A 19,836-nucleotide genomic window follows, 5' to 3' on the forward strand; every position below is an offset into this window, starting at 1 on the left:
CTCTAGGGACTAGTTGGGCTTCGCCACTTTAATTCATTTTTTTGGGATTAAAAAGATTTACGTAGGTATTTTAATTTTTCTTTGGCCATCATGATGTGATTTATTAGCATAAAAAATTGAACTCAGAGCATACTGTGTAGAATACATACCTGAAATTCGTTGCTGACTACTGTGTCATCTCGTGATTGTTGCATATGCTCGAGTTTGAAGTTCTTACTTTACGTACCATCAATTCCAATTTTGTCCTGCTGGTTTATATTATGGTCTGATCAAAGTTTGTTGAGGTATAGGTGCATCATGAAGTATTATGAGTGAAAAAGTCACAAAATTACCTGGTGTTATTCATTTAAAAGTTATATTATGTATTGATGAACGTTAAAGTTAAAATGTCATACAAATAGAATATGGTGTTGATAAATATATCTAATGTTCCTGGAAATTGTCAATGTCATACACCAATTATATGTTTTTTAAAAAGCATTTCAAGTACGTTTTTACTAAAAATTGTTTTCAAAAATATTTTTCTAAAAGTGTTTACAGTTATTTTAAAAATACTTTCAAACGAGTTATAAATAAAAAATAAATTGAACCAAAGCAAAGTCATTGGCCAAATAATCAAATTGGAGCTATTAGCCAGCACCAATTGGCACAACAATCCAAACATGGGAAAAGAGGTCGAGGAGAAAGGGATAATTTTTTCATATTTTTCTCTACTAAAATAACTTTTTTTCTTGTCTCCTATGGTAGTTATTTATCATATTATTAACATATATATCACCAAGAACAAAGCAGTTAAATATATATGAAACTGTAGAATACTGAATTATTTTTAACTTCATTTTGTTTATTGGGAGTGTGCCCCCATATTGTTTTGTGATTAGATTCACATAAACGCTCTATCAATCTGGAAATCCATCGATCTAATTCTTTAAAATATTCAAAATACCTAATAAACTATTTAAAACAAGCCAAAAGAAGAATCGAGATCTCTCCGGATCTCGAAGCTTACTAGCGTGCCCAAAGATCCGAGCCGCTCAAGAGAGAGATTTGATCCCTTAATTTGTGAAGTGAAGTCCGTAAAATAAACTAATGAGAGTCGTATGATTTAAAATGAATGGTCTGAATCTCTAGATCTGTTAACTGCAAATACAGAGATCCGCAGAGGATTTCAATTTCCAAAAGAAAAACTTTATTTGAATGTGCACGGAATCTCCACCACCGGTATTTGAACGTTCGAGTAATTTGATCGTTTATAAAATGATGGATTATACAGTAACAATGATGGACCCAAAACAGATTAATAGACAGAAAATTCATTTAATATGAAGCAAAGCATCTCTTTCTTCTTGTCTTGAGGAAGATAACATGGCGTAGGCGCAGGAGAACCATAAGTTCTGGATCTTTATTTTCTCTTTTGGAATCTTTTATTTGCATAATTTTATCAATACAACATTGGCTTTACATATTTTTAGACATTGTTAAATGTGATGAAGCTTTATATGTATATACTATTTGAAAGACAATTTGTGGTGCTCGTTTTGTAATTTTTTCAACGATTCAAACTGTTTGTGTTTTAATATATCATTCATTGATCATCCTTGCAAAAAATTAGACAAAACTATTATGACATCCAATTGTAGCAAAGAAAATAGATGAATATGATTTTTCTAAGAAACGGTAATATGACTTTCATTTAATCGAATGGTCAAATAATTTTGGATGTGGGTGATTCCTAGTAAAGATGATCTTTGACGGAATGCCTAAACAATAAATGATTGAATCATTGAAATACGATATAGAGTAAGTCATACAAAAGATCTCTCAGATAAACTTAATTGATGAATCCTTCAACCAAGAGAACTACATGCATGCACACAGAGAAGTGCTCGAATGTAATCCTATTGGTGACTTAACCACTCCATATCATGATATATATTAACCACATTTTTAACTAGGTCGTCATTGAAATCTGGTCCTAGCAAAACTCACTCAAATCATAAAAGTGTTTAGTTTTCTAACTGGCTGTGACCTAAATAAATAAATAAACACAATATTATTGATAAATTGTGAATGTACACGTCCTTAATCAATAAATCAAGACTGAATAATATGATTTTATAGTGCCAATAATAATACACCATAATGCTAAATTACTGAAAATTCAAGTAATAGACCATTGGAGAAACTAAATAACGTGTAGAAGTGTTCTAATTACTTGTTTCAACTTGCATACTCTACGAAAGCAACCAAAACTTTCAGGGCTCGTTTGGTAGGTCGGATGTGATTGGATCTATTTTATAAACATTTTGTGTGTTGATACTTGTTTAAGTCAGAATAAAAATAATACACAAACAAGTGAAGACATTTAAAGTTAATAGAGAAATTTACATTGATAATTTAGCAATTCACACCGTAATACTCATTACAAATTCCAGAACCTACTCCTCTGGTCCCTCTCAATTTTGCCCATTTCCATCACAATCATCATATATTGGATTCTCCTAATATTAATACCTAATTACATAAACAAAACCAAGTTGTTCTTTCCTCCTCCAATCATTTGAGACTATGATGCAATTCCAAACACCACCAACACCAAAGACTAGGCAACAAAACGAATTGACCAATCACCCCCTCTTACCTTACATCAGGAACGTCACTGTAACAATATTTAAAACCAATAACATTTTACCAAACGAGATTTAGAGATAATTAAAATACATAATAATGTGTTAAGATTTTGAAATACCGAATCAGTGACATTCTGGTTAAAGGTAAAATTTTCTATTGTCATTGTTGCCATTGATTAGTTATTAGTATTGGTGAAGCATGTCGGCAGTGGCCATGATTGGTTGGTTAACATAAAGCATGTTCCAAGGGTTTATGAAGCTGTTGTGATCGGCAACCGGGGTGGTTTCAAAGTCTCCGCCGTAACCGCCGCCGGCGTCGATGTAACCTAGGATCTCGTTGAGTGACTCCAGTCTCTGGCTGAGCTCCGCCATCTGCGCTTTCAAGACCGAGTTTTCCGACTCGACATTCATGTGGTGCTGGGTGGTGATGTTTATGCTGGTCAGGATTTGGTTGTTCTCCTTCCGCAGCTGGGCGACCTGCGCCGTCAGATCGTCCAGGTGCTGCTGCTTCCGCATCCGGGACCGCCGCGCCGATTCGCGGTTCGACTGCATCCGTTTTCTCTTTCTTTGATCCACCAGATGATGCAGATCCCCTTCGGAGCCAGAGTTCTGAAGCTGAGTGGAACCAGAGGAATTTCCGCTTGAAGAAGCCATAGAAATATATGCAAACTTATATAAAAACTTAGATTAAACCCTAAACACGAAGAACCAAATACTAATTATTCAGATAATTAAGGGCGATTATATATATAATATAGGTATTAGGCAGTGCGGGGAGCCGATTTATGAGAAAACATAAAACCAGTAGAGGAAGACGACGGAGAAAGATTGGACGAGGTGGGTTCTGCGCCGGAGGGAGGAATCTACCATAAACCCGGAACGGAGGATTTCACTGAGAACTGGCGACATGAATCTCAAACATTAAGATCCAGATTTTCAGCATTTAATTTTCCAGAGTTTTATTTTCCGGAACAGAGAAATAAATCTGGGCAGAAACACAAGATTAAATTCAGATTTCAACTTCAAAGACTAATTGGATCAGAAAATATATGGGTTTTGGGTACAGAATCCAAAGACCCAAGATTCAACAGCAAAAACCCAAAATTAAGCTAAAAAAAAACACCCAGAAATTCTTGGAAGAAAACCCAACAGAGCCTCGGCCCTCAAGAGAAAGAAAGAACTCGGGAGGAGAATTTATGCTCTCAGACTGATCTGTAAACAAAAGAGGAGGAAGAGAAGAGAAGAGGAAGAGGTTTGTAATGGAATTGAGGGGTCAATTTATAGAAGGAAAATGCAATAAAAAATTCCAAAAGCAAAATCAAAGAAATTGGAAAATTGATTAAAAAATTAAAAATGAAGAAAAATAGAAAGAAAAAAGTTGGAAAAGTAAGGGGCTTTGGAATCTCGTCCCAACTCTTCTACAGATGGGTGCATTTTTACCCACCTTACTTATTACTGTTAAATAAATTTAAATTTTAAAATATGTGTCTATTTATTATACATATTTTAAAATTTAAATTTATCTAACGATGATAAAAATAATGATGATTATTATCATTTAATGAGAGTGATGAGTAAATATATTCTCTCTATAAATAGATAAATTATTCAATGCCTTGGAAACACAATGTGTATAATAAATATAATAATACAATTAATTAAAATTGTAAAAATAAAATTTATCATAATTGTATTATTACACTTGATGAATATACCGTGTCCGGCAAACTGAATCTCTCTCCCGCAAATGAGGAAGGGTTTGTTGGGGGAGAAGCTGGTGAGGCATGTGAAGTATGTACGAGATTTTCAGAACTGTCCAATTCCAGCTGGTGAGCAGTAAACTCATAAAAAAAAAATTTCTATAAAAATTTAATGACCCATTTTATGTTTTTTTTTTCTTTCTATTTTTGGGTTGAGAAATTGAGAAAACTACCCGGTATGTGACAGTATATTTTACTATATAAATGTCATAATCTTTACAATTAATTTTTTATCAGCATTTAACTACTTTAAATTTATTGATTTAGATATATTTTAACAATTTTTTTGTCAGAAGAGATATTTTAACATTTATTTGTGTTGAACAGGTAATGGATTATAATAACAATTAGTAACTTCATGATAGATCGTCAATTTTATTGGATTCATTATCAATTAAAAGATTTTTCATTTTTGTCAAATAATAAATGTTAAATTAAAAAGTCGACGAAGTTTCAACTTACGCCGTGATGCAAAGACAATATTCTTCTTCACCATTGTAATAAAAAGGTCATTTGCATCAACTAAAAGATTTTCGGGTCGAATGATAATTAAAAAAAAAAACAAACGATGATTTTGTTTATTTAGTTTGTACATTTTGTACTTTTTACCTCTCTTTCACCGTCATATACCGGATTTATCCGTTTTGGTAGCAAGTGACAGGTTGTGCCCTTTTTATTGATAAATAATGGAACAAGTGACACCTGAATGTAGCAGAAGGAATCTCAGGGACGGAGGTGGTATAAAAGTAGTAGGACAAGGACAATACCGTCTTTTAAAAATATTTTATGTTGGGTTCAAATCTGAAAGGATCGTCAACCCCGTCTCCTTCGTTTCCAACCATGTAAAAGCCCTACAAATTATGTGTTTAAATTTAAAAATTTAACCATGAATGTGTTTGTGTAAATTTTATTGGAATTCTATGATATATTTTAGATAGTTTCTGTTTGTATGTTAATACCTAAATATGCGAAATTTACCTTCTACAATACTATAAATAAAGCACAATAAGGTGAGAAATCATATCTCACAATTCACCAAATTGTCTCTCCTCTTTGTTGTGCTCCCTCTCCGCATATCTTTATAATTCTTTAGTTAAATAGGCCGACAACATATATAACGATTAAAAATAGAATTAAAGGAGTTTTATTTAAATGAAAATTAAAATTAAAAAGAAAAAGAAAAAAAGTAGGACGGAGAGAGTGGAAGAGTAAAAAACTATGATCAGATGTCGGCGAGGGAAAACAAAAAACAACAAAAAATTACTTTTATAATTTATTTTCATGATATTTCTTTCAGTTTATGCATGGAATGGTAGAATACTATTTTCTTTGATTTCTGGTTGATAAAGAATATTTTATTAATAAATAAATAAGCATATTAAGTAAATAATAATTTTATAATCAATAATTTTTAACATTTTATTTAAATAGTTAGTTTCTCTGTGTTACCCTACTTTTATTTGCACCAAGAGATTCTTGACATGTGTAGTTTTACTCGTTTTTATAATTAACCAATGATAGAAGGGTTCGTCGAGAAAACACTCTGTCAACATTTTCCCTCTCTCACTCTCTCTCTCTCTAAAATGTTCTTGGCGTTTCTGAAACTCTTTTTCTTTTTGCTGCTGATCATTTTTCTTTTCCTCATGAATGCTCTGGAGTTCACGAGAAAGAATTTCATAGCACGAGTGCGTTATTATTGAGTACTAATGATAGCATCAACGAAATAATATTCATCTTCATTTGTAAGCGAGATGTTTTAAATTCGATTCTAACCAAATATGAATTTGATCATATTATTGCTAACCTATTATGAGGCTAAACTCATCCCTCTTTATCTTTAGTAAAGATAATATCGATTGTTAAAAAAAAAAACAAAAAGGAAGTTTCATCGAGGGCATCCTAGGAGCTAAGCGGTTGATCACGGCCACGATTAATCCCTAAGCTATTAAAAAATAAGAAAGGGTGCATATACCTACCTAGATACCCATCTAATCCGTCTAGACTCGCCTAGGAGCCCGCTTAGACTGTTTAGGTCACAATTCTTACATAAACAGAAAATAGATAATTAACTTCTATTTTACATTTTATTTTTTCAATAAATTGTAGTGTTGGACAGTTGGATGAACATTAATTATAATTTATATATCATTCTATTTTGTAATTTATGTGTCCTAATACAATAATGTATTTTTTAAGTAATAGTAGATATTTATTTATATGTATATCATAAATTTAACTAAAATTTTTTTAAAAATAAAAATAAAAACTTAAGCCCCCACTTAAAAGCCTAGGTGCTAGGCCTTTGACGCTACCTGACTAGTGCCTAATGCATTTTAGAACCTTGTGTATGTCGTATTATTAGCAGTAGTAGAATTCAATTCCACAGTTTGATAGTTCAATTTTTTTATTTCTTTTCAAAAAAGACGAAAGAAGAATATAAACGAAATGTTAGTGCAATTCAAATTGTGTGTCTCTATCTGGCTAAATATATTTCAACTTTTATAAGTGTTTTAATAGTAGGAACAATACTTTCTTCTTTATTCATATTCATGCCCTTATAGCTAGAGGGACCACGATGTCATTCCGGAATATCGCAATGAACACGACTAACACTCACAACACTTTAAGCTCCAACAACAATGATTGAGGTGAATTCTTGCTGTTTATGGTAGATTTATTCTCTCCTGCAAGATTTTAATCTGTATATCGCATTATCTTAATCTGGATTATGTGGATCGTGGCATCACTTTCATATCAATTTGTCATTGTCATGGACAATTTGCCAGCTCCACAGTAATGTAATAAAATAGCAAAAGATACACAAGTTGAAGGGTTAAAATTAGAAAGAAAACCTTATCATTTACGTACACTGCAAAGAGGGATCATTGTAAGATCAGAAGAAAATTTTCCATCGGATTGGTGTCCTCCTCACTTTTCCTTTTTGTAATGAAGCGCTGTCTATTTTAGCTAGCTATCTGGTGCGTGTATGGTCTCAAGTCACTTATGAGCAGGAATCTCGTTCCACTACAGTAAAATGAAATTATTCTTGCACGAAAGGAAAGTGTATTTCCGCTTGTATCTGGAGCTAAAAAAGGACAGTGAAATATTGAAGAAGTCCTATACAGTGCATATATGGTCCATGTACGATGGTCCTATTCCTGTCTCGAGTTTACTACAGTAAGAAGCTTCTCCCCATATAGTTCTATTCCTAAACCATAGTTCTATATACACACTTAGCGAGTGTAATATTTGTTGACAATGAATCTTACACTTATGAGAGAAGGGACTTCGTATGAGTTTATAAGGAAGTTGGGTTACTCCCTATGTTGCGAACTGATTTATGGTAGAACCTCAATTTTTTTCATTTTATCGTAGTAAATTACTATCACACGTAAGATCTTTTATCGTTGTAAATTACTATCACACTTATCTTACGTTGCAAGTGAAGGAAAAATATCGGCTTTTAATAATAAGTTATAAAGTTTGGTCTTCAATAGGTGGGTAGCAGTTCACACCTTAACAAAGCAAAAAAGTGATTTGGCATGTAACTAAGCAGAGCGTTAAAGTAATTGGTTGTATGAAGAGTGAGTTAAAGTGAATGAATGATTCATTATCCTCCTATAAGGTCAAATTAAACACGCCTTAAGTCCTCCGGTTTGTAGGAAAACCCTAACCCAATTGATGGGTAGCAATTCACACCTTGACAAAGCAAAAAATTGAGGTCTTCACTCTGAATCAGAATAAGGCATGAGAGACGCCAACATAAGCCAATAAGATTATTTGGTGCTCTCTTTGCTCCCAAAGGCCACAACGAGCAGGTTAACTTTAGGAGAAATTAGGTTTTCATCATTCCTTTTGCTACTTCATTGATTAAAAGGAAAACTAATGAAGAGGGTTTGAAAACTTTGAGTTTTAATGATAATGACAAAATAAAGGGTAAAGTGAATAGTACCATGTTTGACTTTTTAGTGTTAAAAAATGGTTTTTCGTTAAAGTGAACAGTACCGTGGGCTTTTCGTTAAAACTCCCTTGATTAAAATCCTATTCCTTTTCAATTTTTGATCAAGGTCCTTGGGTATTAATAACATCATTAATTATTTTAATAATAAAATATTTTTTTTTTCTAAATATATTCATTTAATGTTAAAAATGTTACAATTAGTATATTTATATTTATTAAATTTTTTTATCTTATATTTTTAGTTTTAGTTTGTACCAATTTTCTTTTCAATTTTAATTTGTACCCGTATATTAATTTCTTTTTGTGCCCATGTTTTTTAAAGTTTATTTGTATTTGTACCCATATATTTTTTTATTTGTACTTTTTATTTTGCTAAATGTACCCGTGCTAATTATATGTACCCATTCATGTAAAACTTTTAATCTTAAAATGTACTCATTCTTAAATATACCAATTTGTTATATGTAAAATGTATCATTTTTTTTTATATAAAATCTATTCAATTTTTTTCTAATCCATTTTTAAACTTATATGGGTACATTCTTTTTTCTTTGATTTTAAAATGTATCCATGTCAAGTTTCATCGAAGAAATTTACTAATGTTATTAAACCTAATATCTTTTTTTTTTTGTAATTTTGAAGAATGTACCCATGTTTTTATACAATAATTTTTTTGCTTAATTTTGATGAATGTACCCATGTTTATACAAACACACATAAAATAGTATATTTATATTTTAATATTTTTAATCCCACAAATTATGGTTTTTTATTTAAAATCTCATTTATATAAACAATTAAAATTTCTATTTTTTAATTTAAAAAAATATATAGTAACGTACATAGAAATAAATTATCACATTAATTTCAGGGATCTCGATCAAAATTTAAAAATCAACAAGATTTCAATAAAAAAATATTCATAGTTAAAGATCACATCCAAAGTCTCTTTTAACTTTATCCTGAAACCCTAATTTCTGTGTTCCTCTCTGGTGAGAGTGGAACCCAGCTCTCTCCCCACCATGCACCCTACTTTGTTCCTTTTTTTCCTTTTCCGTGCCTCGAACTCATAGGGTGTACTCTCTCTCGTCCCCTGCACCATTATTTTTACTGTCATTTGGTGCCCACCAGAAGCACTAGTACGCCATATTATTGTCTGCAACTGCAAGCGCTGGAATATCAACCTCACCATTTGTAATTACTTTACTGTATTTCTTGTTTTTGCATCTTCCCTATAAAGATAAAGGATCTTTGTGACTAACAATTCACTCACAACTATGTGGATTGATTTAACACTATACATATCCTAAACATTAACTCATAATACTTCTTTTTAGTTTCTGGAATTCTGCCATACAATTGACGATAAAGTTAGAGAGAAAAACCTATTATTATTTCCGATTACATCCGAGAATTTGCCCTTTGGTCAATACCTAGATGCACTGCAGACTGTACTAGATCGATCTTGTAAATATTATTGTATTACATTCAAGATTTTGGGGACCAGTCTAGGAATTAAACAAAGTCAAAGGGACGAGATTATTGTCGAATATTTTACAGGAGCATTGAAATTACTGTGTCTGTTTGTAACTTAATGATTAATTAGTAGTTTAATACACATAATTAAGTATACTTTACAAAAAGCACTAATATATATTAACATTTCAACCGACTTTTATTTTTCTAATGAAGTAGCGGGCCAATGGTAGACACGAATCACGATGCAGTAGCAGTGTATATCAAAAGGATTTTTAGCCAAAATGGTTTTTAAGATTCACATAACTTTTCATTTTAATCTTTAACATTGAAAATCAATAAAAGTAATCCCTGAATTTGTTCAGCGTAAATTATTTGATCATTTCGTGAAAAATTTGTCAATATCCTCCTTAAATTGTCACCTGAAGGACCATGTGATCGCTTTTTTAATGAATTTTTGTCAAACCAACATCTCTACTTAGCGAGGATATTGACAAATTTTTTACAGATGAATCAAGATGATTTAGCAAACTCAAAAACTACTTCTATCGAACTAAAGAGTTGTGCCACGCTCAAATAACGTTTTAGCTAAAAAACCAAATCAAACTGCATGCCTTCTATACTGGCCTGACCTTTAAATTAATGAATTTTTGTAGAAACATTTGGAATACATTGAAAATGGATTAGTGAGAGTCGTATGCGTAATAGAGGGCTAATTGTTGTGGATTGGATGGGCAGAAAGTGGGATGTGGTCTTTGAGCTGAAAGCTTCTTACTCGTGTGATGCAAAATGCATGCCCACAATTGTTGGAAATTCTTTTGGAGCCAATTAAATAATTCAAATGCTCTTTACAAGTAACGAGTCTTTAGTTTTTGTTGTAGTATAAATTTAGAGAGGGAAGAGAGAGGGAGATCGGCATAGAGATCAGGAAAGAAGGGCTTAAGAAGTTTTTGTTGATATTCTTCATGTTTTGTGTCTTTATTTATAGTATATATGACGGGTTTTACTTGCCCAGATACATAATTTAGTATGAAATAGGATTCATAAACATAATCTATTATGATTTATACAATCACGTTCCTAATTAAATATTAACTGCAACACTTCTGTAATTTTTTTGCTACATTTTCGACTTAGTTTACTCCTATTGTTCGCTGGGCTAATATATATGTAAATAATCAAACAATGATCTTGTGAATGGGCCGAACTCATGACCCTTTTTTTTATACTCTCTTACAAATGAGTTGTCCTTAATTTTTTGGTAATTTTTCTTATTGTTGACACATCATATAATTTACAAATTTAATCTAAAAATTTGATCTACGTAACATTACTAGTACATTTTCCTATTACTTTTGACTTTTTACCTCTCAAATTGCGCCACATAGATAGAAGTTTGTTGAACTAAAATGACATGAGTAGCATCCTTGGATAATTACACAAAAATAAAAATCGAGTTCATGGAAGAAAGTATGATAATCACGAGAACAATGTCATAGACCATTGTCGTAATGAACCATACAAACTTTCTGTGTACATAAAAAAAAGTTGGGTTGGATTCACAAGTGTAGTGTGTGTACAAATAGTTTGGTGGCAATGTATCCTTTTACTCATTCTAGAAAAACAAGTTAATTGTGATGGGTTTGTAATTCCGTTGATTAGCAGTATTCATCTTCGTACTCGAGGTTTCGTATTTGATTTTCTTTTAAACACTTTTTTTTTTGTCAGACGGACAACGCTATCGTTTGTATAAAAAGAAAATTAATCAATATGAAGCAGATACGCAATTAAACTCCTTGTTTACTTTTGTTTGCCTTCTGTTTTCCATCATTTTCTTCTGTCATATACTACCATCAAGTGGACCTAAATTTGAGTTTTCGTTGCCAGAATTCTCTGTCTTTTAGCAAAAACAATTACGTGATGGAGCACATTGAGGAAAAGGTTTGGGAGAGATGCCAATACGTAATTAAAAAGGTCAATCAGCATCGTTTGAGACGTGATTCTCCAACCAACATTACTCCAAGCACCATATTTGCTTCTCTTTTTTTGTTTTTGTTATCAGGTATCGATCAAGATATCTTGAGAGAGATCGAGAAAGATGAGAGAGAAAGTGGTAGTTGGTTCGTAGGGTCTAGTAATTCAGCCTTTTGTAAAGGGGTGCCCCGAAACAAATTTTATTTGGTCTTCTTTTGCAGCCATGATTTTCACCTTTTTTTCTTTTCTTCTGCTTAAACTCTTTCTTAAAAAATAAAAATAAAGTAATTAAAACATTGAAACAGTCTTGATTCAAGCATCTGTTCTATTTGTGGGGTTTTTTCTGCCTTTCCTTAGCATTTGAGGTTGTTGGTGCTTGTGCTTCTTTCATTAGTGAGTATAAGTCTCTAGAAAAAAGTTGGGACTTATCAATCATCTAGTCTTCATGACTGCTTTAAAGAAAATATGGACATGCGGATGCTGTCGATATGTCCTTCATATGTTGCTGTAATTATTGATATATATTATCGATATGGTAAAGTTATATTTGTTAGAATGTATTCATATGATTGTTGGTTTATTGTCTTTTATATCCGCAAGTGCAGTTAACTGCAACGTAGAATGACTGATAACCTCATGCAAGAACATTAGTAGTGATTATAATTATATTTGGACAACATACAAATTCATATGTGTTGGTGAAGAAATCCTCTTCAAGGCTCTCTCCTTTAATTTTGCATATCATTAGAAGCTACTAGCTAGGGTTTCCTACACGTGAATATCATAAGCCCATGATCAAGCATGGAAGATCAGTTGTGTACGTTAAAGTAGTGAGTTTCAGAGTATAAAGTAGGCTAATGTACTTGTAGTGCTGTCGTCTCACCTTTCTCTGCACTCCTCTTACCAACCTTAAAACTAGGGTCACTTACTTGTCCATCAAATACTCTTGCATCTGCCTTCGTTGTGAAGGCAATTATTTTTGCTTGCAAGCAATCACGTCTCCAGATTTCGAGTTTATTATTTGCAGAATAAGGAGTTTTTGTTCATCATTGGTAGAATCCTAAGGAAAGACGTGGTGCACAATTAAGTGTAATGACATTATGGATTTATATAGCCGACACCACTTCATGAAATAAGGCTTGATTGTTATTGTTGTTAATTGGCTCATAGTTCTTACTGAGAAATGATAATGGTAATCTCTTCTACATACCTTTCTTGGTTTCTAGTCCTCTAATTGACTGAATCAAAAGAAAACAACGAATATAATTGAACATGAATGTGTAGAGGGAAAAAATGTGTTGTTTTGCTAACTAGAGTTGGTTGAGTTGGTAAGGATTGTTCTTTTCACTAGACCAATGCCTAGGTTTGGGTTCTTTTGCCGGCAATCCTTTTTGGTGAGTAATCGGTAAAAACTTTAAAAAGGGGTTAAGATCACCCCTCTGTAAATCTCTAAATAGACTTGTGAGATACCATAATGATGAGATGGGGTAGCCTCCTCTCTCTCTAAACATTTATAAAAAAAATGTCATGATTTATCTTTCTTAATCAGTGATTAGTTTAATATTCTGGTGCTGCAACTAGCTAGGGTTCGACACAAAATCCCTAGTTGATATATATGCTGGGAAGTGGAAGGAGCTAGTGATGAACTGTGAGATGAAGGTTTCGTAAATTCCCCCTTGCAATCAGTCAATCAAAACGGTGGACGTAATATTAGAATATATAAAAGTTGAACAAGATGACAAAATCGCCTAATATACTTTAGGTCTAATTATCCTAATTATCTATAGAATTATTATATATGTATGCATGCATGAAACACTTAGTGATCTAGTCGTGCATATGCGCAAGAACCTTCCCGTGCAGTCTTCCAATGTCTGCCAATAACTAGTGGGTTCTTCTATTTTGATCGGCTGGAATTATAAATATATCTGTATAAAAGAATGAAATTCAATACCCAAAAACCTAATTAAATCATGAATAAAAGGTGATTTTATTTTGAAATATGAGTCAATGTACCTCTGTTCATTCTCTAATCAACACGTCTAGCACATGTCTTAGAGTCTATAACAAGATCTCGAATGTAATTGTTTCACTATTTTTTTTATCTATATCTTCTATTACACGACTGGTTACGTTATGCGAATGGTAAAATGTGTTAAAGTGTCAATTCTATCTTAGTAAATTAAAGGACCGACCTTGCATGTCTTTATAAAAAGTTAAGATACTTCTATATTGCCAACCGATTTTGTGATGAAATCTCAACTTTTTTCTCGTGTTGTTATAATAGTTGAATATTTTATGGAATCTCTACATATGAACATAATGCTTAGTTGGCTAGCTAGGTTAGTATTTCTATAACAAGATCTTGAATGTAATTGTTTCACTATTGGTCACGTTATGAGAGTGGTAAAATGTGTTAAAAGTGTAAATTATATGTCAAGTAAATTAAAAGACCGACCTTTCATGTCTTTACAAAAAGTTGGAAAAACTTCTATATCGCCACCTGATTTTATAGTGAAACATCAAAATTTTCCAAGTTATCAGAATAGGTGGAAACTATTTTATGGAATCTCTACGCATGTGAGCATCATGGTTAGTTAGCTAGCTAGGTAGGTTAGTTTGGTAGCTGAAAAGTTGAAAGGTGATTGGTTGGTTGGACGTACGTCAAGAACCAATAAGAATTGACCCAAATTCTTTGGTGGAGACGAAGACAGATTAAAGGGTATAAAATGTCGGTGGTGCCTAATTTTTGCATGGATGTTTTGAGACCAATAACTCCAAAGAAATTTGTGTGTCAAAGAAGGACGACACTCACTCTCATCCAATTAAAACTCTCTCAATTTTCTGAAAAAGGGAAAAAGGAGAAAAGAGTTCCACCAAAAATACAAAAGAAAAAAAAAAAGAAAAATCTTGCTTTAATCGTCCCTTTCTCATATATGGCATTGTTTTTTAATTCATGGGAACATCACCACATGAAACACGACGCCGACTCGGCATGTATTTTAATTAGCGACGAAAAACTAATACGGGTACCGAAAACAAAAGTCACGAGATGAAATATTATACATATTGTGCAAGTGGTCATTTACCACAATGGTGGAAATGAGTTAAGTCCTTGCATGATGACGTGGATTCAAACCTCGTCGGTTGCTAATCTAAGAACTAATCTAACAAAATCTATCGTTTGACAAAAAAAATAAAATTTATTCATGTAATAAAAGCGAACGACAAAGTCAAATACTAAGGACATATGTATATTGGGACCAAGGTTAGGACCACTTAGAGTTCGGGAGATATACATGTGAAGGTCTTACAAGGACCGTCCAAATGTTTGATACATATCCTTTTTGTACCCACCAAGCATTCGTTGTAATGCCTGCAAGCGTGTGTCGACAGGTTGCGTCAATAATACCCAACAAATTATCTCGATATCACTCACCAGATTATTTCCGCATACGTCGATATCTGTTGATATGTGCACAACATAATTTGATTGAAGATAATAACCTCACCAAGTGTTCGATGAAATGCTTGAGTGAATAACTGAAATTGTCTTGTGCGCGTAAAAAATAACTAGTGAGGAGCATGCTTGTAGACCATGAGTTTTAAAACGGACAGGCCCTTTTCTTGGAAATTGGCCCAAGCCTTCTTGAAGAAGAAGGAGACACTCCAACCCAAACACAATTCGGGCCTCGAAAAGGGTACAAATAAAACCCAATGTCATTTATCTGGTAATCCCACATCGACTGTGCTTGCCATAGACGTCTACGTATGTTAAGTACCAAGCTCAATCACGCAACGCTTGTGACCCAAATGTGGGGGACATTAAAGATGGTGCGGAAGGTAAGTGCATTAAGTCGATTAAGTCGATCTCATTCCTCACAAAGGAAAAACGATCCCGACAGTGACTAGTACTGAAGGTATACGCACCACCTATCAAAGCGCGTATACCATGACTCGTCTTCCTGTATACGCAGGAATGTTCCATATGGGTCTCTCTACTAGGACAGCACACGGACCACATCTTATGGACCTCCATTTCTTTTATGATTCATTCGATAAACAGGAATACGCATTGAAGCATGGAAATCACTTCTTAATTTTGAACTGTGAAACTAATCGAACAGTGAAAGGAGAAGTATCACTACATCGGTGTCTCGATAGCATGCCTCCATGGTAAAATTTCAGTCGATCATACAAAATTTTGCGGACGTAAAATAGTATCTTCGTTAATTACAAAAGGAAACCAGTTCCGGACTCCATAGACGTACAAAAACACACATATATACAAACTTAAAACGCCGCCAATCATATGCAGGGCTCAGGCTCATAGCTGCTCGTAACTTATTATTAACAAAGCTATTGAAGGCGTGAGCGACCCACTGAAGCATGCTGCTTCAAGATTATTGGAATGGAAGACGCATTTCAAAGTTCTACATAACGAAGCTAGAAAGAAGATGATCAGGAAAACACCGCGGCATTGTCTGTAGCAGCTTCGGGATGGTAAAGAAGCATTTCCCTCCACATCATCTCCCTTATCGTCTCTTCTCCTAAATCCTCGTCTATGTCGAGATCAATAGGTACCTCGGCTGGAGGGTTATTACTAGGATCATACAATGGGGCCATGTATGGGTGTTGGAGTGCTTCAGTGACGCTAATCCTCTTTGATGGATCAAAAACAAGCATCTTTTGCAGTAGATCAATTGCTAGAGGATGAGCATCAGGGTAAAGGCGGGTTAAGGGGGTCCCCAGAGAAAAGGGCAGCGATTTTATGTATTTCGTTGCCTTAGGATTGTCTATAAATTGGAGATCCTCCTCCCTCTGGCTGCCAAGGATGTTAATTATGAGTTTGAGCTGGTTGAGGCATTCTGTACCAGGGAAGATAGGTTTCCGGCCAAGAAGCTCAGCAAAGATGCACCCAACAGACCACACATCAATCGACGTTCCATAGTTGTCACAGCAGAGCAGGAGCTCAGGGGCACGGTACCAACGAGTGACAACATACTCGGTCATGAACTGGTCCTTTCCCGTGCTGGTGCGTGCTAGCCCAAAATCACATATTTTTAAGTCACAGTTTGCGTTGATAAGAAGGTTTCCAGGCTTCAAATCACGATGGAGAATGTTTGCAGAATGGAGATACTTTAGGCCTCGAAGCAGCTGCAAGGAAATTCTATTTTCTTCAGTACAAGTGAAAAAAAAGATTAACACGAAAGACAACTGTGAACATATCCTCTCCAAAAGTTTTAAATTCGAAACAATGGAGGACAAATTCCGTAGAAAGAAATAAATTAACAACAAGAAGTACAAAAAAGGGTTTTTCCGAAAAAAGAAAAAGAACGAAAGGCATAAAGGAAGCACGGTAAAATCAAATCCACCAGCTCAATCCATCCATCATACTCATCCCTTAAAAGCCCTAGTCTAAACCAAATCAATAATTCAAATTCAAATCGATGAAAGAAACGGTAGCACCACCCAACAATCCAGCATGGTTACGATAATTCTACGTTCAACAATCCAGCATGGTTACGTTAATTATTTGAAACTTCTATGTTCAACAACATTAGTGCTGCGGTCTTGTCTCCGAATTTTCATAAAACCAAGCGAGAACTATCAAAAGTGTTCTGCAGTATCAGCTTCTATGTAGCATTCCAAAATGCAAACATGTTTCATCTTCCAAGTAGCCAACAATGGACAAGATAGCAAAGTAAATTCGACAATATATGCACGAGAGTACGAGTTCATACCGGATTAAATCACCAATTTGGTAACAATTTCACTAACAAAACAAAGCGAAAGATAATCTGAATCCGAAAACAATCAATTTACATTACCTGAAAGAGGAAATACTGACAGTGATCATTCGAAAGCGGTTGCGAGGACTTGATAATCTGGTGGAGATCGGTATCCATGAGCTCGTACACCAAGTACACGTCTTTAAAGCTCTTCCTCTGAATCGGCATCATCACATCCTTCAGGGCAATCACGTTCTCGTGCCGGAGGTGCTGCAGCAGCTTCAGCTCCCGCAGCGTCCGCAGCGCGTCGACTCGGTTCTCGAACGCATTGTTGATCTTCTTAATCGCCACCTTCTCGTTCGTCTCCCTGTTCACCGACGAGCAAACGATGCCGTACGCTCCCCGCCCGATCGGCTTGATCGGCACGTACTTGGTGTCGATCTCGAACAGCGTCTGCCACATCGAGTAGTAATGCTTCCCTTTCGACCCGATCCCGTTCGGAGGCTCCACTGGCGTCGCCATTTTTCCTTCACATTAACAAATTCGATTAATTTCTTCTTTTTTCCCGCAGAAAGCTTTCAGATTCTCATCAAACAAACAGAAAGATTTTACCTTTTTCAGTCCAGTCCCATCCACTCCGCTATCCCACGTCCGAATCAGTCCCAATTCTCATCCAATCCACCGCAAACTTGCCCCAATTTCACCGACACAAACCCTAGTTCCAATTTCGCCACCGAATCAAGTCATCTGGAATTGGGAACTCGGATTCCGATCTGGGTGCGTAGAAATATCGGCGTTTGACGAGCTGAGAGCTGTGGATTCGTGATCTCGTCGCGGTTAGAGCAGAGGGGGGAAGAGCTAGTGACAATTATGCGGATATTAATTATTTTTTAATATTTTCTGGATTATTATTTTAATATAATTATTATTTATTTCGTGTTTTTGTCCGATGGATGACGAATCGCAGCATCTCCCACCGGATTTCGCTCTTTTAACGCTAGCGAGAAGACCGACGGATATTTTTAATCGGCGGGACCCATCTTTGTGCAGGGCGGGGATTCAACGGCCCCGCTACGTCGTCGTCTCGTTGGAGTCACGTGATCGGCTCGTGACTTTAAAACGTGGCGCCAAATCTGTAGCCGGAGCGCCAAGCTTCGAAAAGGAAGAAGAAGCTTCGAGCTTTTGCAGAGACAGGGGCGACGGCATCGTCTTCCGCGGCTGTAAGTCTCACTCTCACTCGCTCGCATTTGATTCGACTCTTCAAAGTTTTCGAATTTTCAAAGTTTTCGAATTTCTATGGTTTCAGGCTTCGAATTTTGAAAATTTGATGCAGATCGCGGCGAAGTTCGGAAGGGAACCGCGGAGGTTTTCTTCCGGAAAGTGAAGGTCTGGAAGGACGACGGCGACGGCGACGTTTGTGGTTGATCCTGGGCAGTAACTGCCTAAGGGTTCTGCTGGAATTTTAATGGTATTATTTATATGATAATTTGCATTCTGGTGGTAGTATTTTTGGTTGGTTCTGATTGAATTGTATGGTTTGATTGACTTGCTAAACTTGCATGTTGGTATCAGGCCAAGAGAATGCCAGTGACGACAATCGCAAAATCTGTTGATGCAAATGAGCGTGGAGGTAGAAAGAGAGGAAATTTTTGTGGACGTAATTGAAATTGAGTGTTACATTCAGTTCCAGTGTAAGTACCTCGTGTTTGTCTCGCCATTTTTAATTTCTTGTTGGCGTCACAACCCCCAGGTGGTAATCAATTTTGAGCTGTTTTGATTACTATGATGTTGTTCTTGCAGGGATATACACTTCTGAGATTGATGGTACCATCCAATTGAAGAGTTATCTCACAAGCAATCCAGAAATTTGACTTGCTCTTAATGAGGAAGTGAGTATTGGAAGAGGTGGAGGCTCAGCCTATGGTAATCATTCCGCTGTAGAAAATGCTTTTAGGATGTCGGTGGTCTTCATGAACTGTCTTTCTTTAATAGTTTGCTGGGATTGAGTGTGATCTGTGAGATTTGATGTCAGTACTGTTAGTAGCATTGCCCTCTTAATCTGATTATGCTGCCTCTTCCAACGGATTATATTTTAGGAACGGGGTTGTTATACTGGACGATTGTAATTTCCACGAATCTGTACATCTTGATAGTTTCGATGTTGACAGAACACTTACATTGGTGAGTCTGATTGAGATACTGTAATTTTTAATCGTCTGCAGTACTTCATGAGGATGGAGATATAACTACTGTTCTGTTAGTGCTAAAGTTAATAGATCACGCCACTGTTTAATAGGTACCAG

The 19,836-nt window shown here is 34.9% G+C and overlaps 2 protein-coding genes and 1 long non-coding RNA gene across 4 annotated transcripts; 1 reads left to right on the forward strand and 2 right to left on the reverse strand.

Annotated features, from left to right (window-relative positions):
• Positions 1 to 2,364: 2,364 nt before the first annotated feature.
• Positions 2,365 to 4,057, reverse strand: LOC103440305 (bZIP transcription factor 44). The gene has a single exon (XM_008378979.4). It carries the CDS (start codon positions 3,282 to 3,284, stop codon positions 2,814 to 2,816), a length of 471 nt encoding a protein of 156 aa, XP_008377201.3. The 5' UTR covers positions 3,285 to 4,057; the 3' UTR covers positions 2,365 to 2,813.
• Positions 4,058 to 16,003: 11,946 nt separating this feature from the next.
• LOC103440304 (mitogen-activated protein kinase homolog NTF3) lies at positions 16,004 to 18,507 on the reverse strand. Its single transcript, XM_008378978.4, has 3 exons — positions 18,146 to 18,507; positions 17,633 to 18,060; positions 16,004 to 16,958 (listed from the first exon to the last, which is right to left on the reverse strand). Exons 2-3 carry the CDS (start codon positions 18,053 to 18,055, stop codon positions 16,263 to 16,265), a joined length of 1,119 nt encoding a protein of 372 aa, XP_008377200.3. The 5' UTR covers positions 18,056 to 18,060; positions 18,146 to 18,507; the 3' UTR covers positions 16,004 to 16,262.
• A 104-nt stretch (positions 18,508 to 18,611) lies between these two features.
• LOC103440349 (uncharacterized) lies at positions 18,612 to 19,757 on the forward strand. Of its 2 annotated transcripts, none has more exons than XR_011583517.1 (5): positions 18,612 to 18,753; positions 18,867 to 19,001; positions 19,106 to 19,224; positions 19,334 to 19,456; positions 19,630 to 19,757. It is a non-coding gene; the product is annotated as an uncharacterized lncRNA (long non-coding RNA). The 2 variants fall into 2 exon arrangements; XR_011583518.1 differs by having other exon boundaries at positions 18,660 to 18,753; positions 18,840 to 19,001.
• The last annotated feature ends 79 nt before the right edge of the window (positions 19,758 to 19,836 follow it).

The sequence above is a fragment of the Malus domestica genome, chromosome 08, assembly GCF_042453785.1.
Source record: "Malus domestica chromosome 08, GDT2T_hap1".
Taxonomy (NCBI): Eukaryota; Viridiplantae; Streptophyta; class Magnoliopsida; order Rosales; family Rosaceae; genus Malus; species Malus domestica.

Excerpts from the sequence above, each read along its gene's own strand:
- LOC103440305 (XM_008378979.4), bottom strand. The coding sequence starts at position 3,284 with ATGGCTTCTTCAAGCGGAAATTCCTCTGGTTCCACTCAGCTTCAGAAC.
- LOC103440304 (XM_008378978.4), bottom strand. The coding sequence starts at position 18,055 with ATGGCGACGCCAGTGGAGCCTCCGAACGGGATCGGGTCGAAAGGGAAG. Across the intron at positions 16,959-17,632 it reads GTCAGTATTTCCTCTTTCAG|CTGCTTCGAGGCCTAAAGTA; the intron begins GTAATGTAAATT and ends ATTTCCTTGCAG.